Below are 27,331 nucleotides of genomic sequence, written 5' to 3' on the forward strand. Positions count from 1 at the left end.
AATAATCCGGGATAAAGAAATACAGGGAGGGGTGTACACCAGAAGGAATTAAAATAGCAAGTGTGAGAAATAGAATATTAGTAAAAGTCTGTACAAAGCCAATTTAGGGTTTCCATTAAGGAACGTCAATCACTACATTGGATATGAATACTATGGAGATAAATTTAGTGGAAACCCTAAATTGGCTTTGTACAATATTATATTAATTATGTCTCACCCATGACGTATGTCTACGTTTGGGTGAGCAAGTTAATATATAATTATTATTCCAATTATTATTTTATTAAGTCTCTAGCCTCTCATTCAACACAAATCCCCATCATCAAATATACTCCAACACTACATTTTGGAGTTAGGCAGTATTTACGTCATAAAAGGGAGCTACCAAATTAAGTGGGGCCTGGCTATTTTTGGTTGTTGTTTTTCAATTAGGTTTTTCAAATAAAAAACAACACACCTAGTATGATGTTTATAAAGCCTTGTTATTTTGATTTTAGGGGGTTTTCAACAGGTCAAAGGTGATAAGTCTTAAAGGAGCACACACAGTGAATTTTATGGAGTTTTTCAGTTTTGACTGAGTTTTGGGTATACATGATTTCTTATGAGAATAAATGTCATGAGGACTTAATGAACACTTGGGATAAGTAACATTTATGAAATATTTAGGATGATGGTAATGTTTAGTATACTATGGGATGGAACAGTTCGTTTGAATGATTTCAATGGCCTCTGAACTCTGTTTTGACTTTCTGGTGTTAATTGATCATCCACACTGGTAAATTCTAAAGGCATGAGAGGAGGACTTTAAGATAGTTTATTTTACCAAGTTGAGGGTAATTTATAGTACTGTGAAAAGTGTGAAGAAATTTATAATTTGGTAATAATATATATGATTCGAACCATAAAATAACAGAAGAGAGAGAGAGAGCTTTCCCTGAATGAGGGATACCTGTTGCTAGTATATTGTACTAATCTTGGATTACTTTTACGGGATAGAAGTAAGTTGAGGTATTATCAACTGTTGTCAGCAGGGTTAAAACACTTCTCTGTTCCTAGTCAGCTGTCAAAAGAGGACGTTTCGATAGATAGAGATCTACTTATAGAGAGCTACAGTAGGGCCCCAATTAAGGAAGTTCACAGATGAGTGAAGCAAGGCGCAGTAAATAAGGAAGGAATATGGGTCAAAGACAGCTTACCAATTCTCCCGAAATTACTGTTTAGATATGCTGCAATATTGACACACGGGCAGAGCCATGTGTCAAAGGGAGGGATGGATGGTAGAGCAGATTAGACAACACTTAGTTGCATATGGGATTACTAATTATTTAAAAATAAAAATAAATTAAAAAATACGTTTGTTCAAGATGTGTTATCTGTGCTCAAAATAATCACCAGGGCAGACAAAGGGCACCTCAGGGTGAGTATCCTCCGGCTAAGTACCCCTTCCAGCAATTAGAAATTGATTTTATAGAGTTATCACGGAGTAAAGGGAAGAAATTTAGAGTAACCCCAGATAAAGATGGGTTATCCCCCTTTGAGAAAGTGTTTGGAATACCTTACAGAATGCCACAGTTGGCAGGACCAGAACAGGCAGACATAGAACTAGAGAATACACTAGCAGAACACATGTGAAAATTGTTCGTTAACCTTATGTCTAAGAATTTGTGTCCTACAGGAGAATTAAAGGAGAAGGTGATTCATACTATATAACCTGGAGACTGGGTGTGGATCCAATCGTTGAGGAAAAAGGATTGAAAGCAGTCACGCTGGGAGGGACCATACCAAGTCCTATTCGTAACTGCCTTCGCTATAAGAATAGCTGAGAGAGCCACTTGGGTCCACATTACCCACTGCAAAAAGGTAGGCCCACATACCAACACCGTTGAACACACACGGAGATAAAGAGATGAACTGAACCACTAGGGTTCGGGGGTAAACTCTGTTAACGAAGAAACCCTGCCCTGACCTTTCATCACTGTGGGGGGTTTATAGAGGTGTGGGTATGGGGAAGTACCAGGCAGGTGGGTCAGGGACAGGATTGGGATGGCGGTTTTGGGGATTTTGGGGGACTCTGAGCTGCATCATCATGTTAATAATATTATGGATTAATCCAGGTCAACCTAAACAGGGAAATGATGCACTGATTCGATCTCGTAGAAATACTGAAACCAAGAAAGACTATTGGGGGAATTATTATTTTAATAGTTAAAGTCAGTTTAGGACAAGATGGGGGATTCAAGATACCATTCAACTTCTCCCATGAAGAGATAGGAGGTTTTGGGGGCTTTGGTAAGAAGGGGGCGTGTACAAGAAAGTTAGGTCCTAGAAGGTATGGTAAATACATTTGCACTGGGGAACGTTCATGTCCTTGGGCAAGGGTGTTTAAACATACCTGGGGAACATACTATGAGAATAGAATGGACGCAGTACACCGATGGGGAATTAAACAAACCCATGATAAATGTAAAACGGAACTGGGGATATTGGTAAAGTCAATTATGCAAGATGACATAGCAAGGAACTATTGGGTCTGTGTTGATGATATCGGGGCAAATACATGTGTGAGGCTCATTTTTCAGGAGAGAAATGAATCTTCCACCCCCGAGACAGAACAGCAGGTAGATCTAATGTTATCACCAGAGGTACCAAAAACTAGTCTAATACCCATTGGAAGGCCCTCAGAAGGAATCCTAAATAGCACTAAACCACCAAGGGTAGAATATTTCCTCTTGCAGGAAATGAACCAAGGAGAAGTAGAAGGAATTTCAAATGAGAACTTCTGGGTAAGGTGGATGAACTACACAGCTAGGGTGTTGGGTCAAACTAATTGTTATGCCTGTTCAACAGGTAGGCCAACCCTTCTAACTGCACCTATGCCTCAGACCATGTTCTCTTGTGTGATAGATTTGAGATCAAACCAAACCTCACCTAATTGTTCTGATATTCAAATAACCACTCTTAAAAAGGATAATACTAAGGCACCCCAATTCACCATGAACCCCAGAGATTATCAATGTTATAGACACCAAAGTAATGCCAATCACAGATCAAATTGGAGAAGGGTTTACAACAACGTTTTTCTGGTGGGTTACAATTGATAAAAACATCTACAAAGGTTTGTTAATTAGATAAGGGATGCAGTGAAGAGAATCTCAGGCCAACTATCTGCCACCTCACTCATGACCTGCAGAATAGTTTGGTTCTCGAAATGCTTTTAGCAGAGAAGGGCGGATTTGCAAGATGGTGGGAGGTCATTGTTGTATGTTTATCCCCAACAATACAGCCCCAGATGGTACAGTAACTAGAGCACTGGCAGGTCTCACTGCATTAAGTAAAGAATGGGCTGAGAACTGGGGGGTGAATACATCAATGACTGGTTGGTTTGATAACATGTTTGGTAAATGGAAAACTATTGTTGTAACTATTCTGGGTGCAGCTATAGCTTCTATGGGTATACTTGTTCTTTGTGGATGTTGTCTTATTCCCTGTGTCCGAGGGTTGGTGAGCAAGGCGTTGGAGAATTGCAGTATCACAGCAGATGGTGAGATATGGCCCAATCCCGGACTCCGACCAACCGAATGAAGAATATGACCCACCAGGCTTGGTGGAAGATGACGACTATTCAGATAGTTGAGATTGGATGAAACTTTTCTTAGTTCTAATGTGTGAAGGTTGCGGTGAAAATCTAACGAAGAACTGTGACTGGATGTTTACCTAGAACTACAAGTTTAAAAGTTATTGTAATGATATTTTGTGTATTAAAGTATTGTTTTAAGTATGATGTACTAGTTAACCGATGTTGCAGGATGTGATGAAGCAAATGTTCTTCACTATAGGCTTAGACTGTTGTTTCCAGATAGTGAAAATGGGTCGTGGATGGGTATTCCAGAATGACAATGACCCAAAACATACAGCCAAGGCAACAAAGGAGTGGCTCAAGAAGAAGCACATTAAGGTCCTGGAGTGTCCTAGCCAATCTCCAGACCTTAATCCCATAGAAAATCTGTGGAGGGAGCTGAAGGTTCGAGTTGCCAAACATCAGCCTCGAAACCTTAATGACTTGGAGAAGATCTGCAAAGAGGAGTGGAAAAAAGTCCCTCCTGAGATGTGTGCAAACCTGGTGGCCAACTACAAGAAACGTCTGACCTCTGTGATTGCCAACAAGGGTTTTGCCACCAAGTACTAAGTCATGTTTTGCAGAGGGGTCAAATACTTATTTCCCTCATTAAAATGCAAATCAATATATAACATTTTTGACATGCGTTTTTCTGGATTTTACATTTGTTGTTGTTATTCTGTCTCTCACTGTTCAAATAAACCTACCATTAAAATTATAGACTGATCATGTCTTTGTCAGTGGGCAAACGTACAAAATCAGCAGGATTTTACATTTTGTTGTTGTTATTCTGTCTCTCACTGTTCAAATAAACCTACCATTAAAATTATAGACTGATCATGTCTTTGTCAGTGGGCAAACGTACAAAATCAGCAGGGGATCAAATACTTTTTTCCCCTCACTGTAAACTTCCGACTTCAACTGTACATATCCTTTAAAAAAATATATTTCCCTTTATTACTTTCCAACCCCACCACCCCTTCCCTAACAACGCTTAGGCCTCTACTTCCAGCTTATACATACTATATACATTTTATGGACACAGTCAATTTTACAATAATTCTATTTTGTTTGTTTTTCCTCCTGAACTTCCTCTACCCTCAACCTCTCCGATCATTTTCATGATGTCCATCTGGTTTGCTTCTATATGCCATATCTTTCTAACTGTGCTCTTTCACAAAAGCTCTCAAACTATAACCTATATACTTATTATGGACACAGTATGCTTTACATTAGTTATCTTGTTGTTATTAGTTATTGTTAGTTGTTATTAGTCCCATCCTTCAGCACCATTCAACACCTCCCATCTATCTCTTAACACCATCCATATTTGATTTCTATTTGCCATATATATTTCAACTGTACTGTGATGTTTCACAAAAGTTCTGAACCCTTCTATTCTCATTGTTTCTACAGATTGTAAATTGAAAATAAACCTTTTTGCTAAAAGTATTATTATATTATTGATCGATTGACTATGACTTTTCAGATCACCCAGTAGTGCTATCTGCAGGGTTAGCTCCAGGTAAATATTGAAATCCTTCAGCCATTCCTGGACCTGTGACAAAAAACAAGCTACAAATGGACAGTACCAAAACAAATGATCTAATGATTCTGTCTCTTTGCAGCAAAATCTGCAGAGCTGGAAAGATTGTATCCCCCATATAAATAACATTCTATTGGTAGGAAGATTTTTGTATAATAATTGAAATTGAACAATTCTAAGTTTTGAATCCGGCGTCGTTTTGCGTATCAGTTCATAAACACTATGCCATGGAATCAGTAAGTCAAAAATCTCTTCCCAACTATTTTGCAATCTATCTCAGTCTTTTGGTAGTTTCAGTCTTTTGGTAGTTTCAGTCTTTTAGTAGTCTCAGTCTTTAGATAGTCTCAGTCTGCAGCTAAAATGAGCATGAACAGCAGGGGGATAGGGGATTGAAGAGATGGGGGGGTACCTGATTCTTTAGGGGCAGCATCCAGCAGGACAAACCAATCATCGTCCACCTCTCTCTGTGTCTGTGTCTGAGGCAGTCTCTGCTGCAGGGTCCTCTCCTCTCTCCACCTCTCCTCCACTATCGTCACCCTTTTCTGGGTTCTCGGCTCTGTGCTCGTCACCATCACGTCAACCACAGGGGCAGGTCTAGTTACCACAGCAACTGATACAGACAGACACAGAGCACCCAGGAGACTTGACTATGATACTCGTACCATTCACAAATTATAACGCAGAATCTGATTGTGCCAAAGCTGCACATATCTGATTAGAGACCCTTTACCACACATAATTATAAAAAAGTATAAGGGAATATGTCACATCAAACTTGATGGGGAATGTGAAGCAAAACAGAGCTTAGGATGATGCGGTCAGGGTCAGAGGGTACCTGTTGGCATCTTCACAGGCTCTTGACGAGAGGCTTCAAGGAGCATGAACCAATCATCACCCTCCCCTCTCTCTTGGGGAGGCAGTGTTTGCACCAGTGCAACCTCCTGTTTACGTCTGTCCTCCACCACTCTATGGGGTTTCCTAGTTTCGTCCACCACAATCACTGTTCTCCGGGGTACCTGCTCTATAACCTCTCTGTCTATGGGGAAGGCTGAAATAAAACAAGAATAACAGGCTTGTCAATGTCAAGTAATACACAATCTGGGTTCAGCATTTTACCAAAGAAAAAGCCAAAAGGGGCAGATGGTGGTCAAGCAGCAATACCCGTGGGTGTGGTCAGTATCTCGGAGGGAGCGGGGTCCCAAAGCACAAACCAATCATCATCCACTTCTCTAGGTGTTACCACAGGCCCCTCCTCCATCTTAACAGTCTCTTCCACCATCCTCACGGTCTTCTGTGGTTTCTGTTCCACTGTCTCCTCCACCACGGTAACAGCTGTGGTGCTCACATCAGGGTAAATCACCACCACTGGTGCAGCTGATAGAGACATGAGTAACCCTCAGAAACACAACAAAACAGTCCACAAGGTAGCAAGCCTTTTACTAGAACATGTAAATATGATAGTGTATTCCTTGCCAAAAGCTTTTGTGGATAGTCAACAGGCTCACACAGCAATTGAGAGCCTTTGGAAGCAAGGGATGGGTTGGTATTTGGAGTGGCCAACAGCAAGCTTAGAATGGTCAAAGTACCTGCTACTTTAGGGGCAACATCCAGCAGCAAAAACCAATCATCATCCAGCTCTATCTGCGGTTGTGTTGCTTTACCCTCCAGGGCAACTCCTTCAGGAAATGATCTGACTGCTTCCACCACAGACACTCTTGGTTCAGGCTCAATGGTCGGCTCTTTGGTTGGCACAACCTCTGGGTCTACCCTATCGCTAACAGCCAGAGAAACTGAAGCAAAAAGGTACACAGAGAGCTTGATATTATTACCACTATTACTATTAGATGGTCCCGTTGATAACTGACCAGGATATACTGAAAATCATATTCCTAATTCACACAAGAGCAAAAGTGTCGGTTTGGTTAGTCTGCTTGTTGGCAGTACTGTATGTCTAAGGTACCTGGTGGAACCCCAGCAGGTTCTTCACGGACGGCATCCAACAGAATAGACCAGTCATCTCCCTCCTCTCTCTCTGCTGCTGGTGGTGGTCTCTGCTCTGAGATGATCATCTCTGACTGGAGTGTCTCCTCTTGCTGTCCCCACCTCTCTCCAACAATAGTCACTGTCTTCTTGATTCTCTTTTCTACGGTTGTCACTTCTACCACGGAGGTGGTCTGGCTTAAATCTGGATATACCGGAGTACGCTCACGAAGAGCAACTGATACAGACAGGGGAAAGTCCTTTAGTTTAGGGACTTTAGCATGTTCTCCAAAGTTACAAAAGCCATAGTTTATTCTCAGTCAAAGCTGGGAAATGTACACAGCTGCAAATGTACAAAGACTGTGGCGATGAAGAAGGAACAGTACCTGGTGGTACAATGATCGGCTCCTCATGGACATCATCAAACAGTGTAAACCAATCATCATCTCTCTCTGGTTGTCGCTGCCACTCCTCTACTTCCTGTTTATGTTGTGGCCTCGTCTCCTCCACCAGAACCACCACTGGCTTCTGCTCTTCAGCCTTTACCTCAACCACAGGGCTGGCCACATCTGGAGAAACCAGTGTTGGCTCTGCTGGAGCGACTGATACAAACACACACACAGTACATACCCTTCAGATTCAGCTAGATGTGTGGGCTAACAAAAAGCCATGTCATCAAAGACCATATTCCCGGACAAACATTCCAAAGTTCCATATGGGAAAAGCGTAACGGTTACTCTGCAAGTTTGGCGAGGTGGGTTAGGTATATTTTGATGGGATCAGGGGCTGACGAGCAAAGCCTTGAATTGTATTGGGTACCTGGTGGTATATAGGATGTTTCTCTGGGAATGACATCCAGTAGCACACACCAGTCATCGTCTATCTCTCTTGATGGCTGTGGTGGAAGTATAAATTCTTCTTGACGTCTCTCCTCTTGCTTCTCTTCCACTACAGTCATCCTTCTCTCCTCTCTCTGCTCTACTGTCGTCACTTCAACCACAGGAGACGCTGGAGACGCTTTTTTCAGTATATACCGGAATACACTCTTCCACAGAAGCTGATACAAACACACATTCCTCAGATACAGAAGATAATTGAAAGTACTACACAAAGCAATGTAGCTGAAGCCATTCTCTTGGTGGATAGTCAAATGTCTTGTTAGTTATTCTTATCTTAAAGTATTTTGCAGCTTATGAAGCACAGGGTCGGGGGAGATGTTGTTAATATTGTGGTGGGACTGGGAAGCAGTGCATGAAATTACGGAAATACCTGACGGAATCACAGATGGTTCTCTGGGAACAACATCCAGCAGAACAAACCAGTCATCTTCCACCTCTCTCTGTGACTGTGATGGTTTCTGCTCCAGATGTCTCTCCTCTTGCTGTAACTCCATCTCCTCCACTACAGTCACCGTGGTCTCCTCTCTCTGCTCTACTGTCATCACTTTAACCATGGAAGAGATGGTTTCCTCTACGTACACCTGAACTTGCACTTCCAAAGAAGCTAATACATAAAATACATAAAGAACCTTGAAGTGCAAAGCCTAGTTGGATGACTATTCAGTCACTGAAGCACAGTTGTTTCAAGCCCTAAAATACTCATCATTGAGGCACAAGTTTTTCATACCTGAAACTGGTGTGGTTGGTATCCCTGAAGGAACACGATCAGCCAGGTCCAAGAGCATAAACCAATCATCTTCCTGTATTTGCCACGGTCTCTGTCCTTCCACCAATCCCCTTTCAGGCTGTTGCTGTGTGGCCTCCACCTCAATGCATTCCCTCTCTGGTGCTCTATGCTCGACCGTGTCTACTAACACCACAGAGAATCTTGTGGAGGCCACAGGCACCGGAGCTGAGTCGACTGGCATGACTGACAAAGTAGAGACAGCTGTTCTCTCAGCCACACAAATCCATACTGCACCAAATGTTTCTCTTTCTATTTAAATGGCAATTGTTGTAAAACACACAAGCTGGTTAGTTTTGCGGAGGGAATGTTAGAGATGGAATTGTCGGCCATTGTGTGGGTGGTGGTAAAGCAAGCGTTTCCATGACGGTTTCCATGGTGATGGGGAGAAGCAAAGCCAAATTGGTTGATGGGACGTACCTGGAGGCTTATAAAGGGTCTGTTGTGGGAGGCTGTCCAGCAGAACAACCCAATCATCCTTGTCTTCTGGCTGGGATGGCTGCATATTCACTTCCATTACCTCCTCGTCTTCTTCTTGGGGCTTCTCAGTTTGTCTGATTCTCTGTTGAACCCTCTCCACCACCTCTCTGAATTTCACCAACACTTCCCCCTCTGTATAGAAACCATCTCCCAGCTTTTCCTCTGACAAAATGTCCTCTGATGACTTTTCCTCCAGTGTCTTTTGTGTTCTCGTCATTTCTTCCACTATCCTCACCATTTTCTTGCTTTTCTCAACTCTCCTTTCCTCAAGCCCCTCTGGCAACCCTTTCTCCAAAACCTGTCGCATCCTCTCCTCTAAACCTTCCACCTCTTTCAGTTCTTGGAGCCTCTCCTTTCGTGTGTCCTTCTGCTGCAAATGATCTTCCTCCCCAAATAGTGCATAGAATTTCACCATAAGTTGCCCCTCTTTATAAAAATGACCACCAATCTGGTCCTCTGATGTCTTCTCGTGTGCTCTCAGCTCATCTTGAAGACGATCATCCTGTGTCTTTCCTTCTGTTATTCTCACTGTTTTCTTGGTTTTCTTCACAGTCTGCTCTCCTCTCATTTCTTCAACTCCCTTTGGCAACCTTTCCTCCAACATCTGCCGCATCCTATCCTCTAGACCTCCTTCCACCTTTTTCAATCCCTCGTCTGAAACCTTCACCTGTTCCACTCTCTCCTCCTGTTTCTCCTCCCTGACCTTCTCCTGTTCTTGGAGCCACTCCTCGTATGCGATCTTCTGCTGAATCGTAACTATCGGTAACCCTAACTTCTCTGCCGCGAATAGTTCATTGAATTTCACCATAAGTTGTCCCTCTTTATAAAAATGCCCCCCTTTCTGGTCCTCTGACAACTTCTCAGATGCTTTCTGCTCTAGTTCATCTGGAAGACTGTCATCCTGTGTCACTATAGTCACCTTCTTCTTCCTCTTCTCTCCTCTCCTTTCATCAAGCCCCTCTGGCAACCCTTCCTTCAAAGCTTGTCGTTTCCTCTCCTCTAAACCTCCTTTACCCTCTTTCAATCCCTCGTCTGAAACCTCCACCTGTTCCACTGTCTCCTCCGCCATCTCTCCTTCTTGTTGCCTCATCTCTTTCACTATAGTCACACTATTCTGGGTCCTCCGCCCTACTCTCCGAACCACAGAGGAGGTGCTCATGACATTTGACCACCCTTCCTCCGATTCCTCTGCCTGTTCCATACTCTCCTCTTTTAGTCCCTCATCTTCCCCTGACTCATCTGGCAGCAACCCTTTGAGAAACACCTCCTTTATCTGCTCCTCCAACTCATCTACTTCCTCCACATTCTCTTCTGCTGCCTCTACCTCCCCCTCCTCCTGTTCTACCCCTCCCTCCTCCTCCTCCTGTTGCTGCCTGGCCTCCACCTCCTCCTGTATCCTCTCCTCCAGCTCTTCCACCTCCTGCAGCCGTTCTTCCAGAACCTTCACCTCCCTCAGTCTCTCCTCCAACACCTCCACCTCCCTCAGCTTCTCCACCAGGAACACTCCTCCCTGGAGCCTCTTGATCACCTCCTCCCTCCTCTCCTGCCTAGTCTCCTTCTTCTCCAGGGAGACTGGGGGAGAGACTGAGGAGGGGCAGATTGGGGTTATCAGTATGGGAAGAACAGGAGTGTAGCCTATTCAGTGAGGTGAAACGTTCAGAATGTTGCAGACAGAAATGACGATTCCCTGTTCTACCAGACAGACAATCGTGTCTGTTCTGCAAAACTCTATATTTCTGTGCTAATGTACAACAGGTAGTGAATGTATGTAGTATGAGAACTCACATGGAGGTGTGTCTGCAAACTCAAAGCTGTGGTCCAGTTGCATGAACCAGTCATCCCTTTGTTCCTGCCTTGGTTGTAGCAGCCTCTGTAGAATGTCGGCCTTGGCTACCTTTACCACCTTGGCAGAGCGGTATTTGACTGAGGACATCACAGAAACATTTAGAACTGAGCGGATCCCTTACACATAGGAAGATAACGTAGCATGTGAGCACACTGCAAACAGAGCATCATCGGCAAATCATACTTACCACAGTGTCACAGCTCTACACCAATGAGGGCCAAGCACCAGTGATAGGATAGCAACATTAAATATAAGCCAATACATGACAGAGAAACATCTTGAAAGATGTAATCATGGCCGGTGGCAAGCTTAGCAGATTCACCTTCCATCACATTCAACTTCTAAAGCACACCTCAACGGAGGATTCATTGTCAAAGCGAGGATGCACAGTGACATCAGCTATACCACAGCTACACCAGGTACAGAATGAGGTTAACAACAGATACCTGGCGGTTTCATCATGGGGTAGGGGACATAGGGAAGGGAAGGTCGTCTACCCAGCAGGACAAACCAATCCTCCTCTTTAACTTCCTCCTGTCTCCCCTGCTGCTGTTCCTCAGACACCCATCCCTGCCATTTCTGACTGACCGTCCGACTGACCGTCTGGCCTGTCTCAGTCTCCTGCCATGTCTGTGTGACTGTCTGGACGGACTTGTCATCATCCCAGCTCTGAGTGGAAGTCTCCACAGAGAAAGTCTCCCCCCTCTGTCTGTTGATAGAACATGAGGTGATGGTGTTACTGTATGAGTTAATTGTGAGGTTAAAATGGAGGAGAGAGTAAGGAAAAGCTCCCCTCCACAGGTCAGTAGCTGAAGGTCAACATTTCAGGGGCTTTCAGAGCAACGCTCACTGATTTAGTAAGCACATGGAATTCAATGTATCTGGCAGGCAGATAGCAAATTAAGTTAGTATGAGACTACCACGCAATTCTGAGATCTGCAGAGCTAGCCGTTTAGTTCCAAGAACAGGAACGGCAGTCTCCTGGACACAATGATGTCCATCATCAAGCACGGACCAAAGAACTGAAGGCTGTCTTTAACAAGCAACACAACAAGGACCAAAGAACTGAAGGATCTCTTTAACAAGCAACACAACATGAACCAAAGAACTGAAGGCTCTCTTTAACAAGCAACACAACGGGGCCAAAGAACTGAAGGCTCTCTTTAACAAGCAACACAACGGGGCCAAAGAACTGAAGGCTCTCTTTAACAAGCAACACAACGGGGCCAAAGAACTGAAAGCTCTCTTTAACAAGCAACACAACACGGGCAAAAGACTCAAGATCTCTGAAGCTGCTGTTAGTCAGTCATAAGCTGTTAGAGGTGAATGGAGCATCAATGTAACTGTAGCTGTGATTGATTGACAGGTCATTCTGAGCTGCCCTTGGTGAGTCACCAACGTTGACCCAAGCTGGCCTGAGATCAGCGTAAGGGTTGGAGCAAATGAGATGACGAGAGGACTGACAGAAGCGCAGGGTTAGATCAAGCTCTTTCAAAACTAAAGCATGTAGTTCTCTAGCAAGGCCGAACTGAGGTTGCTCATTGTAAGCTGAGTCAAAACTCCAATGATGATCCACACGGTTCCTGATAGGCTACCTGGTGAAAAGAAGGGCTGGGGTTGGTCAGACCCCAGAGTGAGGAACCTATCGTCATCCTCGGTCTTGTTTGGGCTAGCAGAGAGCTGCGAGCCTTGGAGATCATCATCTCCAGCTACAAGAGTGAGACAAGTTAGTGAGGGACTGATCCTGAAGTTGTGTGCACTGGCACGAACACACATTCCCACACACACAAAAACGACATACTGTAATAAACGCATACGCACCACACACAAACGCGCGCGTACCTTCGTCGATGGTGCGGGACAGCCTCTTGCTGGCGGACCGTGTGAAGCGTGGGGCGGGCCGGTCGATCATGGAACTGGCCTGGCGGGTCTGGGCCTGGGTACGGCCGCTGTACCTGAACTTTGACCCCAGTGCCAGGAACCTGGAGCGGGACGACGGGGGCTCCACGGAAGACACCCTGGGGGAGAAGAATCACACAGTCACTCACAGTTTCTAGACACGCTACTATGTGCTTGTTATAATGATTTGGTTTCATAGGTCATGATAATAGCTTGCCCAGTGATGTGATAAATCAATAAATCACATCACTGGGCCAGCCAAACTCCAGCTTTAATAAAAGCTTAGTAATGTCTGTCCAATGTCACACTGCCAGGTGATTTAGACCAATCACATGTTACCTTAACCATCTTAATCCAGAGCTTCTCCTGTATGACTGACTTGTCCCGTACAGTGCTGTGAAAAAGTTATTGCCCCCTTTCTAATATTCTCTACTTTTGCATATTTTTGATACTGAATGTTATCAGATCTTCAACCAAAACCTAATATTAGATCAAGGGAACCTGAGTGAACAAATAACACAACAATTACATGCTTATTTCATTTATTTCATAAACAAAGTTATGCAACACCCAATGTCCCTTTGTGAAAAAGTAATTGCCCCCTTATACTCAATAACTGGTTGTGCCACCTTTAGCTGCAATGATGCCAACCAAACGCTTCCTGTAGTTGTTGATCAGTCTCTCACATCGCTGTGGAGGAATTTTGTCCACTCTTCCATGCGGAACTGCTTTAACTCAGCGACATTTGTCGTCCAGGTCCTGAGGCAGCAAAGCATCCCCAAACCATCACACTACAACCAGTTCTGCATGCAAGAGTGGACAAAATTCCTCCACAGCGATGTGAGAGACTGATCAACAACTACAAGAAGCATTTGGTTGCAGTCATTGCAGCTAAAGGTGGCACAAGCAGTTATTGAGCGTAAGGGGGCAATTACTTTTTCACACAGGGGAATTGGGTGTTGCATTAGTTTGTTAATGAAATAAATAAAATAAGTATACTTCTTTTTCCTTTTTCAGCTTCCCTTGATCTAATATTAGGTTTTGGTTGAAGGACTGATAACATTCCGTATCAAAAATATAGAAAATCAGAAAGGGGGCAAATACTTTGTCACGGCACTGTAGCTGGAGGTAGACTACCATCATGGCTAATATAGTTACTCTCAGAAAGGTTATGCTGCAGGGGCCAATTAGCCAATTAGAAGGCATGAGGGATTGGTAACCTGAGAATGCCCCCCTGTTGCCGGGCAGTAGTGGGGGCAGATGACAGAATTAAATAGAACTATTTTATTGTACCTCTATGGGGCAGATGATCCAGGAAGTAGAGTAGGTAGAAGTTGCCAGCCCGTAACCACTGATATGGGATCAGATATTGTTTTAACGTCCTAATGGTTAAGGTCAGGATTGGGTTTGTAGGATAATCTGATCCTAGATCTGTGGTTAAGGGTAACTTGTTAGTTGGAAGCAGGGTGTAGTGGTGTAGTGGAGGGTTAACGCACGTTGGCTCAGCTGAACATTTTAGAGGCCCCCATGTTGGCGGTGTAGAGAAACTTTTGTATTTGTGAGCCAATTTCCTTCAAATTCTACAAATTTCTCCATGGCACTAAGAGACAAAGCTAACTTCCTGCAATTCTACACATTTTGCCATGGAGCTAAAAAGGTTGCAGTTTTAAAGCAAATTTCCTACGATACTACATATTCTGCAATGGAACAGAGAGAATATTTTGCCATTTAAAAGCAAATTTCCTGCAATCCTATGCATTTTGCAATGGCTAATGCTGTGTTCTTTTGCTCAAACATAACAAAATCTCTACTGTTAAATGAATTGTTTTTGGATTTTTCAATTCTCCCTGACTGTCTAGTTTTTGTTTAGCTGATTGTTAGTTCTTAAAGATAATATTATTAGCCCATTACAGTCTAAGCCCAGTCTAAGCCGGGGGAATGGGGGGGGGGGGGTCTACTAAGCTATATGGAATTGTTTTAAAGAAGGTCATACCAAGGATCATTTTTGCTATTTGATTTTGAATTTTAAGACCCCTTGAAGTATATATATTTTTTATTAATTAATTATTTGATGAAAATGTGTATTTGGCCTTTCTGCTATTATCCCATACAAACGCATTGAATAACAGATTCACTACATGGAACAACAGATAGTCCCCCCCCAAAAAAAAATAAATGAAAAGGAAGTTTGTTCTGAAAGATCAGGATTTGTATTATTTTATTTTATTTTATATATACACATGTATTTAACCCCTTATTTTTGGCCCTAAACAGTCTCAATATATAGTTCCATTCATTTTTTCAACTGAAAGTATAGGGAAATGATTTTACTCACCGCGAACGGCGATCACGGTTTACCCACCACCTATTTGTTCACCACAGCATCACTGAGGGTGAGTGGCTTTCTCACCTGAAGAAGGTATGGTGTTCCACTGAGGCCTTCCACAGCCTCTTGGAGGCCTTGTAGTTGGGCAGCTTGAAGCCAATTGTGCTCTCGTACTGTTCTTGCTCAGAGGGACGGATCTTGATGAAGAAGCTGCTTCGCTTTGTAGGAGATCTTGAGGACTTTGGGCCAGGGGAAACGATTGATCCTCAGCTTGTCCTTGTATACCATGAGACCACCAGAACACACCCCTAGCGTGATGTCCACACCCTCAAGATCCTGTGAGCATGCAGAAAAAGTACATTCAGTAAAGATTATCAATATTTTCTATATATCCTCATCATAGACGCTATAGGCATCTTTCCATCATTGTGACTCCTGCACTTGCAGCAGCATGCCACTAGGAGGCAGCCTCTGCTACACTTTGAGCAGCACAGATTAATCTCTTGTTTGATGATGACAGCTTGACAGCAATTTTGAAATAAAAAATCTATTCCCAAATCATGCACTTTGATTTGATAGTTTACTACTTTTTCTGACCGCTCTTAAAAAATATATATTAAAAAGTTCCTTCTATAGATAGAACTGTTCAAGTCCTAGATTGACAGTTTATTACAGAACATTGTAAAGTGTACCTTGGCTTGGTGCAGATCCACTCCATACATAGACAGCTTCTTGGCATTCTCCAGAAACAACATATCTGCCTGGGCTGGACTCATGGACCTGGAGACAAACAGAGAGATGGGTACATGTAAACAGGTCCCGTGTAGCTCAGTTGGTAGAGCATGGTGCTTGCAACACCAGGGTTGTGTGTTCGATTCCCACAGGGGACCAGTACAAAAACGTATGCACTCACTACTGTAAGTCGCTCTGGATAAAAGCTTCTCCTAAATGACTCAAATGGTAACATGTAAGGGTGCAAGTTAGCAACTACGTGAGAACAAGTGGAAGTTATCACACCATAGCAGTTTATCAGCTACATGATAACATGTTTATGGTGTGTATATGGTCTGGTCCTTCCTGGTCTTTTCTACATTACTCCAGTATATAGTCTGGTCCTTCCTGGTCTTTTCTACATTACTCCAGTATATGGTCTGGTTTCCTGGTCTTTTCTACATTACTCCAGTATATAGTCTGGTCCTTCCTGGTCTTTTCTACAGTACTCCAGTATATAGTCTGGTCCTCCCTGGTCTTTTCCACATTACTCCAGTATATAGTCTGGTCCTCCCTAGTCTTTTCTACATTACTCCAGTATATAGTCTGGTCCTTCCTGGTCTTTTCCACATTACTCCAGTATATAGTCTGGTCCTCCCTGGTCTTTTCCAAATTACTCCAGCATATAGTCTGGTCCTCCCTGGTCTTTTCTACATTACTCCAGCATATAGTCTGGTCCTCCCTGGTCTTTTCTACATTACTCCAGCATATAGTCTGGTCCTTCCTGGTCTTTTCTACATTACTCCAGTATATAGTCTGGTCCTTCCTGGTCTTTTCTACATTACTCCAGTATATAGTCTGGTCCTTCCTGGTCTTTTCTACATTACTCCAGCATATAGTCTGGTCCTCCCTGGTCTTTTCCACATTACTCCAGTATACAGTCTGGTCCTCCCTGGTCTTTTCCACATTACTCCAGCATATAGTCTGGTCCTCCCTGGTCTTTTCTACATTACTCCAGCATATAGTCTGGTCCTCCCTGGTCTTTCTACATTACTCCAGCATATAGTCTGGTCCTTCCTGGTCTTTTCTACATTACTCCAGTATATAGTCTGGTCCTTCCTGGTCTTTTCTACATTACTCCAGTATATAGTCTGGTCCTTCCTGGTCTTTTCTACATTACTCCAGTATATAGTCTGGTCCTTCCTGGTCTTTTCTACATTACTCCAGTATATAGTCTGGTCCTTCCTGGTCTTTTCTACATTACTCCAGTATATGGTCTGGTCCTTCCTGGTCTTTTCTACATTACTCCAGTATATAGTCTGGTCCTTCCTGGTCTTTTCTACATTACTCCAGTATATAGTCTGGTCCTCCCTGGTCTTTTCTACATTACTCCAGCATATAGTCTGGTCCTCCCTGGTCTTTTCTACATTACTCCAGCATATAGTCTGGTCCTTCCTGGTCTTTTCTACATTACTCCAGTATATAGTCTGGTCCTTCCTGGTCTTTTCTACATTACTCCAGTATATAGTCTGGTCCTTCCTGGTCTTTTCTACATTACTCCAGTATATAGTCTGGTCCTTCCTGGTCTTTTCTACATTACTCCAGTATATAGTCTGGTCCTTCCTGGTCTTTTCTACATTACTCCAGTATATAGTCTGGTCCTTCCTGGTCTTTTCTACATTACTCCAGTATATAGTCTGGTCCTCCCTGGTCTTTTCTACATTACTCCAGCATATAGTCTGGTCCTCCCTGGTCTTTTTCTACATTACTCCAGCATATAGTCTGGTCCTTCCTGGTCTTTTCTACATTACTCCAGTATATAGTCTGGTCCTTCCTGGTCTTTTCTACATTACTCCAGTATATAGTCTGGTCCTTCCTGGTCTTTTCTACATTACTCCAGTATATAGTCTGGTCCTTCCTGGTCTTTTTTACATTACTCCAGTATATAGTCTGGTCCTTCCTGGTCTTTTCTACATTACTCCAGTATATGGTCTGGTCCTTCCTGGTCTTTTCTACATTACTCCAGTATATAGTCTGGTCCTTCCTGGTCTTTTCTACATTACTCCAGTATATAGTCTGGTCCTCCCTGGTCTTTTCCACATTACTCCAGTATATAGTCTGGTCCTCCCTGGTCTTTTCCACATTACTCCAGCATATAGTCTGGTCCTCCCTGGTCTTTTCTACATTACTCCAGCATATAGTCTGGTCCTTCCTGGTCTTTTCTACATTACTCCAGTATATAGTCTGGTCCTTCCTGGTCTTTTCTACATTACTCCAGTATATAGTCTGGTCCTTCCTGGTCTTTTCTACATTACTCCAGTATATAGTCTGGTCCTTCCTGGTCTTTTCTACATTACTCCAGTATATAGTCTGGTCCTTCCTGGTCTTTTCTACATTACTCCAGTATATAGTCTGGTCCTTCCTGGTCTTTTCTACATTACTCCAGTATATGGTCTGGTCCTTCCTGGTCTTTTCTACATTACTCCAGTATATAGTCTGGTCCTTCCTGGTCTTTTCTACATTACTCCAGTATATAGTCTGGTCCTCCCTGGTCTTTTCCACATTACTCCAGTATATAGTCTGGTCCTCCCTGGTCTTTTCCACATTACTCCAGCATATAGTCTGGTCCTTCCTGGTCTTTTCTACATTACTCCAGTATATAGTCTGGTCCTTCCTGGTCTTTTCTACATTACTCCAGTATATAGTCTGGTCCTTCCTGGTCTTTTCTACATTACTCCAGTATATAGTCTGGTCCTTCCTGGTCTTTTCTACATTACTCCAGTATATAGTCTGGTCCTTCCTGGTCTTTTCTACATTACTCCAGTATATGGTCTGGTCCTTCCTGGTCTTTTCTACATTACTCCAGTATATAGTCTGGTCCTTCCTGGTCTTTTCTACATTACTCCAGTATATAGTCTGGTCCTCCCTGGTCTTTTCCACATTACTCCAGTATATAGTCTGGTCCTCCCTGGTCTTTTCCACATTACTCCAGCATATAGTCTGGTCCTCCCTGGTCTTTTTCTACATTACTCCAGCATATAGTCTGGTCCTTCCTGGTCTTTTCTACATTACTCCAGTATATAGTCTGGTCCTTCCTGGTCTTTTCTACATTACTCCAGTATATAGTCTGGTCCTCCCTGGTCTTTTCCACATTACTCCAGCATATAGTCTGGTCCTCCCTGGTCTTTTCTACATTACTCCAGCATATAGTCTGGTCCTTCCTGGTCTTTTTTACATTACTCCAGTATATAGTCTGGTCCTTCCTGGTCTTTTCTACAGTACTCCAGTATATAGTCTGGTCCTCCCTGGTCTTTTCCACATTACTCCAGTATATAGTCATGTCAAAAATGTTATACATTGATTTGCATTTTAATGAGGGAAATAAGTAGTTGACCCCTCTGCAAAACATGACTTAGTACTTGGTGGCAAAACACTTGTTGGCAATCACAGAGGTCAGACGTTTCTTGTAGTTGGCCACCAGGTTTGCACACATCTCAGGAGGGATTTTGTTCCACTCCTCTTTGCAGATCTTCTCCAAGTCATTAAGGTTTCGAGGCTGACGTTTGACAACTCGAACCTTCAGCTCCCTCCACAGATTTTCTATGGGATTAAGGTCTGGAGACTGGCTAGGCCACTCCAGGACCTTAATGTGCTTCTTCTTGAGCCACTCCTTTGTTGCCATGGCCGTGTGTTTTGGGTCATGCTGGAATACCCATCCACGACCCATTTTCAATGCCCTGGCTGAGGGAAGGAGGTTCTCACCCAAGATTTGACGGTACATGGCCCCGTCCATCGTCCCTTTGATGCGGTGAAGTTGTCCTGTCCCCTTAGCAGAAAAACACCCCCAGAGCATAATGTTTCCACCTCCATGTTTGACGGTGGGGATGGTGTTCTTGGGGTCATAGGCAGCATTCCTCCTCCTCCAAACACGGCGAGTTGAGTTGATGCCAAAGAGCTCGATTTTGGTCTCATCTGACCACAACACTTTCACCCAGTTCTCCTCTGAATCATTCAGATGTTCATTAGCAAACTTCAGACGGGCCTGTATATGTGCTTTCTTGAGCAGGGAGACCTTGCAGGCGCTGCAGGATTTCAGTCCTTCACGGCGTAGTGTGTTACCAATTGTTTTCTTGGTGACTATGGTCCCAGCTGCCTTGAGATCATTGACAAGATCCTCCCGTGTAGTTCTGGGCTGATTCCTCACCGTTCTCATGATCATTGCAACTCCATGAGGTGAGATCTTGCATGGAGCCCCAGGCCGAGGGAGATTGACAGTTATTTTGTGTTTCTTCCATTTGCGAATAATCGCACCAACTGTTGTCACCTTCTCACCAAGCTGCTTGGCGATGATCTTGTAGCCCATTCCAGCCTTGTGTAGGTCTACAATCTTGTCCCTGACATCATTGGAGAGCTCTTTGGTCTTGGCCATGGTGGAGAGTTTGGAATCTGATTGATTGATTGCTTCTGTGGACAGGTGTCTTTTATACAGGTAACAAACTGAGATTAGGAGCACTCCCTTTAAGAGTGTGCTCCTAATCTCAGCTCGTTACCTGTATAAAAGACACCTGGGAGCCAGAAATCTTTCTGATTGAGAGGGGGTCAAATACTTATTTCCCTCATTAAAATGCAAATCAATTTATAACATTTTTTAAATGCGTTTTTCTGGATTATTTTGTCGTTATTCTGTCTCTCACTATTCAAATAAACCTACCATTAAAATTATAGACTGATCATTTCTTTGTCAGTGGGCAAACGTACAAAATCAGCAGGGGATCAAATACTTTTTTCCCTCACTGTATAGTCTGGTCCTCCCTGGTCTTTTCTACATTACTCCAGTATATAGTCTGGTCCTCCCTGTTCTTTTCTACATTACTCCAGCATATAGTCTGGTTCTCCCTGGTCTTTTCTACATTACTCCAGCATATAGTCTGGTGCTCCCTGGTCTTTTCTACATTACTCCAGTATATAGTATGGTCCTCCCTGGTCTTTTCCACATTACTCCAGTATATAGTCTGGTCCTCCCTGGTCTTTTCTACAGTACTCCAGTATATAGTCTGGTCCTCCCTGGTCTTTTCTACATTACTCCACTATATAGTCTGGTCCTCTCCTGGTTCTTACCTATATGTACGGTGCAACTCCATGACCTTGTCCTCCAGCTCCTTGCCCTGTCCCGGGGCCAGCCTCAGCTCCTTGGTGTAATTAGAGCTGTGGACCTCTGGGTCATACTCCCCCAGCTCAGACTGGGCGGTGTAGGAGCCTAGCATGGCCAGAGTCACAAAGGAGCATGGCAGCAGGCCACTCAGGATGTCCTTACGCAGCTGTAGACACAGGTAGTACCTGGGAGAGGGAGGGAGAGAGAGAGAGGGGGGCGAGTGGAGGGAGAGAGAGAGAGAGAAGGAGGGAGAGAGAGCGAGAGAGAGAGGAGGGGTGGAGAGAGAGGGAGAGAGAGAGGGGGTGGAGGGACAGAGAGAGAGAGAGAGAGAGAGAGAGAGAGAGAGAGAGGGTGGTGAAGGGGGAGAGAGAAAGGGTGGGGTTAAGGGAAAGAAAGAGAGAGAGAGAGAGAGAGAGAGCGAGAGAGAGAGAAATAAAGAGAGAGAGAGAGGGGAGGGGAGGGTGAAGGGAGAGAGAGGAGGGAGGGAGTTAACCACTGACACCCTGAAATTGATTTAACGGCAGATATAGTAGATGTGTATGTAGACTAACCTGGTGAGGTCTTCTGTGAGCTGAGCTGGATCAGGAGGGTAGAACTTCACGTTGAAAGTGAACTCGTATGTATAATCTGGAGACGAAAATACAGAGTGAGTACTGTTGGCAATTTGCGTTAGAAAAGTTTATTTACATCATCATATAGGATGACATCACCCACCTGCCACCTGTTTCCGGATCTCTTTGGAGGCATCCAGCCATGTCTGTAAATGACAGTGGGAGAACAGACTCAATGAACGTCATCGTACTGTAACAAAGTAATTTTACCCTATGTGGTGAAACTGCACCTTCCATCCTATAGGCTACTGTTTCTCTAATGGGCAAGAACATGCAGTCAAACTCCACTCAAAACGACCCACTCACTGAACATATCTTTCTCTCCCAAAGGAAATCTCCAAAGATGAGATGCAATCTACCCTCATTTCACTTGGAAGGTTAAGATGAGTGTTCACCACTTCACCATAGATTAGCAGCCCATTCTTAAACCAGTACTGTACCCTGGAGGTGGGGGTATCCCAGACGGCCAGGCCACAGTAGTCTCTCTCCAGCAGGTTGAGGTGGTCACACACCTTCACAAACAGATCCGAGCCCTTCGCATGTTTCTATACGACACAGGGAGACAGAGAGGGGACCAATCACAAATAAGCATTCAGTAAGGAAGAAATATTACTGGTTGTACTCGCAACCAATCACAAATAAGCATTCAGTAAGGATTAAATATAACTGGCTGTACTGACAACTATGCATTAAAAATATTAAGTTAAAAACAGAGTTGATGGGCAATTATATGAAGAGTAGAAAATAATAGAACAAGGCTGAAAAGACAACGTTGTATTTGAGAAGTGTCTTACATCGAGCTCACACTCAAACAGAGTGCCGTCCAGGAGGGTGACTTTACACTGCATGATCCGAGGGCGCTTGGAGGGTTTGGCCTCCTCTGCTGCCACCTTCTTCTCCTCTTCTCCGTTAGTGTTCTCCCCCTCCCCTCCGTTCGCCTCTCCCACCTCCTCCATCTGCTCGGCCAGCTCTTCCTCTGTTTCTTCTTTCATCTCTACCTCCTCTACGACCGCCTCCTTCTCTACCTCAGTGTCCGCCTTCTGCTCCTCCTGTGCTGGCTAGGGGGTCACAGAAAGGTCATATGACAGACATGTTGTCAGGATGTTTCATTTCTAATTAAAGACAGTTACATTTATGTAATAGACAGAGTGACTCAGAATATAAAGCAGTCATTATCCTCAGGAAATAAGGACAAGTGACTTCCAGTGTAGGTGTTAGAGGGAAGAGCTTGGCACTGAACATGTTTGTTATAACACGTGGAACAAGCACGGCAGTCCTTCTTCCACTTGTGTTATAACAAACAACTTTCATCCCGCTCTTCTCTCTTCCAACTACACTGGAACTCCGATGTCCTTGATTATAGTGCTGAGCGATTCGTGTTTTTTGAGGTTGGTTCGGTTTCGGTTTGATTTAAAAAAGAATAATCTCAGTTTTTGATTTCGGTTTCTATTTATTTGTTTTAGGTAATAAATGCACTATGCATTATGTGGGTTGAATGCTGCAACACAGAATAAAACAATTAATAAAAGTCCCATGATGGTAGTGACTGCCCATTACTTCTTATCACTTATTAACCATAATTTTTTCACATTACTTTAATAAAATATTTCAGTTGTTGTGTATATTACATTTGTTTTATTTGATGACTTTATTATTTCATTCCAAGTCATCTCATCTCTAAAGAGCTGCTGCCTATGCTGTCTGACTAAATCAATATTTTAGTAGTTCTTCAAAGTAAATAAGGCAAACTTTTTGGACTGTTGAATACCAACTACATGCATGCATGCGGCAACCTCTGTTTTGAAACCCTTGGACGCAGTCTACCATTCCGCAATACGTTTTATCACAGGGGACAATTTTAGGACTCATCATTATAGTCTGTATAAAAAAGTGGGCTGGACCTCTCTGTCTGTAAGAAGAGAGCTGCATTCTCTTTCATTTATTTATAAAGCAATCTTACAGTAACTCCCTCCATATGTAACTTCGTTAATTAAGTTAAGAATCACAAGTTACCAAACCCGTTCTCAGGAATGGATAACACTAGAGATCCCTTCAGTCTCCACAGATTTGGGAAAATCTGCGTTTTGTTTATAGTGTGCTGAATTATATTGTATTATGCACATATGTGTATGTTGTTTTATTAGTCTGTTTTTATTGTAATGTATACAGGGCTCTCTTGTAAAATAGATTTTTAATCTCAATGTGACTCCCTGTTTAAATAAATGCTAAATCAAAATAAATAAACAACCAATCACTTAGATCATGTATTTTCAGTTAGAGATACACTACCGTTCAAAGGTTTGGGGTCACTTAGAAATGTCATTTTTTGTCAATTAAAATAACATCAAATTGATCAGAAATACAGTGTAGACATTGTTAATGTTGTAAATGGCTATTGTAGCTGGAAACGGCAGATTTTTTATGGAATATCTACATAGGCGTACAGAGGCCCATTATCAGCAACCATCAGTCCTGTGTTCCAATGGCACGTTCTGTTTGCTAATCCAAGTTTATCATTTTCAAAGGCTAATTGATCATTAGAAAACCCTTTTGCAATTATGTTAGCACAGCTGAAAACTGTTGTGCTGATTAAAGAAGCAATACAACTGGCCTTCTTGAGACCAGTTGAGTATCTGGAGCATCAGCAATTGTGGGTTCGATTACAGGTTCAAAATGGCCAGAAACAAATAACTTTCTTCTGAAACTCGTCAGTCTATTCTTGTTCTGAGAAATGAAGGCTATTCCATGTGAGAAATTGCCAAGAAACTGAAGATCTCGTACAACGCTGTGTACTACTCCCTTCACAGAACAGCGCAAACTGGCTCTAACCAGACTAGAAAGAGGAGTGGGAGGCCCCGGTGCACAACTGAGCAAGAGGACAAATACATTAGAGTGTCTAGTTTGAGAAACAGACGCCTCACAGGTCCTCAACTGGCAGCTTCATTAAATATTACCCGCAAAACACCAGTCTCAATGTCAACAGTGAAGAGGCGACTCTGGGATGCTGACCTAGGCAGAGTTTCAAAGAAACAGCCATATCTCAGACTGGCCAATACAAAAAAAATATTAAGATGGGCAAAAGAACACCGACACTGGACTTTTTCTTTGCAAAACAAGGACATTTCTAAGTGACCCCAAACTTTTGAACGGTAGTGTACCTCGCAAAGCAACTGCTTTCTATCCCCCTCACTTGTTCTCTCTCCTCTCTGCTCCACACAGACCGAGACCGGACAAGTAAGTGGGTGCGCAATGGATTATGTTCATTGTAGTCAATTACCACATTTTCTGCAGTAAAATATGTAGAATATTGGCCTGTTGGAAACTTCAACTCCCTACTACATCGCATAGTTCGGGCTTGATCTGATTTATCTCTACACAAACTGAGCATCAAGCTAAAAAAATCGATATGAAATGGAATTCAAATAATTGAACCAACATCGGTCAATTAGTTGTTTAAAAACTGAAAAATAACAGAAATGTCAGTACTAGATTACTATGTAACAGCAATGTTACTTAAGTTATTACAGCATTACTTGAAACAGTACTTTTCCTAACACAGGCTAGATCTAGGGGGCTCTAGACCAGCACAGACCAGCCTAGTCAGTTCTGCTGAGTTAGCAGCCCACCCTACTCAAGCTACAAATGAGTTGATGTTTTGTCCTGTACCTCTCTCTCTCTTCTGCTACGCTGAGTGTCTTCAGTGTAGCTATTCTCTGAATGCTATGTTGTTGATCAGACTCTGGGTAACATGTTCCTTCAGTTTCTGTGCTTGATGTTCACTTCATTTATTTTTTACTCCCGTCTCTCACCTGAGACTCATTGGCCTACATCTTCAGTCTGCTGCAAAGCAGCCCCTCAATGTGCAAAATAATAACAGCATTGTAAAAGAAAATGGGAAGGCAACTCATTGACACTTTTAATAATATACTGAACAAAAATATAAAACGCAACATGCAACAATTTCAGTTACAGTTCATTAAAGGAAATCAATTGAAATAAATTCATTAGGCCATAATCTATGGATTTCACATGACTGGGCAGGGACGCAGACATGGGTGGGCCTGGGAGGGCATAGGCCCATCCACTTGGGAGCCAGGCCCACCCACTGGGAGCCAGGCCGAGCCAATCAGAATTAGTTTTTCCCCACAAAAGAGATTTATTACAGACAGAAATACTCCTCAGTTTCATCAGCTGTCCGAGTGGCTGGTCTCAGACGATCCCAACAGTGAAGAAGCCAGATGGGGAGGTCCTGGGCTGGCGTGGTTACACGTAGCTGCGGTTGTGAGGCCGGTTGGACGTACTGCCAAATTTTCTAAAATGACTTTGGAGGCGGCTTATGGTAGAGAAATGAACATTCAATTCTTTGGCAACAGCTTTGGTGGACATTCTTGCAGTCAGCATGCCAACTGCTCGCTCCCTCAAAATTTGAGACATCTGTGGCATTGTGTTGTGTGACAAAACTGCACATTTTAGAGTGGCCTTTTAATGTCCCCAGCACAAGGTGCACCTTTGTAATGATCATGCTCTTTAATCAACTTCTTGATTATACCACACCTGTCAGGTGGATGAATTATCTTGGCAAAGGAGAAATGCTCACTATCAGGGATGTAAACAAATTTGTGCATAACATTTGAGAAAAATACGCTTTTTGTGCATATGGAACATTTCTGGGATCTTTTATTTCAGCTCATGAAACATTGGATCAACACTTTACATGTTGCGTTTATATTTTGTTCAGTATAGATATAATTCTGTATTTTCTTTTTTTTTGCGCACTGCAAAAGCTGTTCTCCCACAATCTAAATCAGAACAAAAAAACTGCAGGATAGCGTTCCCCAAGGAACAGAGTTGTGCACCCATGCCCTAGGTGAGAAGTTCACTGTCTGTCTCCCTCACTCACCTGTGTCTCTGCGCTGCTGATGGAGTGATGGTCCTGGGCCTCTACAGGCTCCTCCTGCATCTCCTGTTCAGCCTCCCCCTCTGCCTCCGCTCTGAGCTCTGGCTCCGGGGCAGCGATGGGGGCTTTCACCTGCACCTCTGTTGTGGACGGCTCCACTGCTTTCTTTTTGCCCTTCCGTTTCTTCTTCCCCTTCCCCTCCTCTTTCTTCTTTACCTCTTTATTCTCCTCCTCCTTCTTCCCCTTCTCCTTCTCTTTCTTCTTCCCCCTTTGTTTTTTTTTCGTTGTCTTTTCCCCCCCTTTCTTCTTCTCTTCCTCCTCTTTCTTCTTCTTCTCTGCTTTCTTTGCTGCCTCTTCCTCCTCCTCGTCTTTCTTTGCTGCCGCTTCCACCTCCTCCTTTTTCTTTGCTGCCGCTTCCTCCTCCTCTGCTTTCTTTGCTGCCTCTTCCTCCTCCTCTGCTTTCTTTGCTGCCTCTTCCTCCTCCTCTGCTTTCTTTGCTGCCTCTTCCTCCTCCTCTGCTTTCTTTGCTGCCTCTTCCTCCTCCTCTGCTTTCTTTGCTGCCTCTTCCTCCTCCTCTGCTTTAT

General features: G+C 43.4%; 1 protein-coding gene across 1 annotated transcript in view; it reads right to left on the reverse strand.

Annotated features, from left to right (window-relative positions):
• Positions 1 to 27,009, reverse strand: part of LOC121555567 — a 39,017-nt gene extending 12,008 nt beyond the window's left edge. Inside the window, 22 exon segments of the mRNA XM_045218813.1 lie at positions 5,572 to 5,772; positions 5,998 to 6,210; positions 6,324 to 6,536; positions 6,749 to 6,952; positions 7,123 to 7,380; positions 7,529 to 7,744; positions 7,962 to 8,199; positions 8,404 to 8,645; positions 8,769 to 9,011; positions 9,246 to 10,889; positions 11,091 to 11,228; positions 12,747 to 12,860; positions 12,994 to 13,169; positions 15,461 to 15,597; positions 15,599 to 15,712; positions 16,069 to 16,156; positions 21,206 to 21,424; positions 21,791 to 21,866; positions 21,954 to 21,996; positions 22,291 to 22,395; positions 22,645 to 22,908; positions 26,751 to 27,009. Coding sequence (XP_045074748.1) covers positions 5,572 to 5,772; positions 5,998 to 6,210; positions 6,324 to 6,536; positions 6,749 to 6,952; positions 7,123 to 7,380; positions 7,529 to 7,744; positions 7,962 to 8,199; positions 8,404 to 8,645; positions 8,769 to 9,011; positions 9,246 to 10,889; positions 11,091 to 11,228; positions 12,747 to 12,860; positions 12,994 to 13,169; positions 15,461 to 15,597; positions 15,599 to 15,712; positions 16,069 to 16,156; positions 21,206 to 21,424; positions 21,791 to 21,866; positions 21,954 to 21,996; positions 22,291 to 22,395; positions 22,645 to 22,908; positions 26,751 to 26,810 — 5,206 coding nt within the window. The 5' untranslated portion in view covers positions 26,811 to 27,009.
• Positions 27,010 to 27,331: the final 322 nt, after the last annotated feature.

This window comes from Coregonus clupeaformis, unplaced genomic scaffold, assembly GCF_020615455.1.
Source record: "Coregonus clupeaformis isolate EN_2021a unplaced genomic scaffold, ASM2061545v1 scaf1819, whole genome shotgun sequence".
In the NCBI taxonomy this organism is placed as follows: domain Eukaryota; kingdom Metazoa; phylum Chordata; class Actinopteri; order Salmoniformes; family Salmonidae; genus Coregonus; species Coregonus clupeaformis.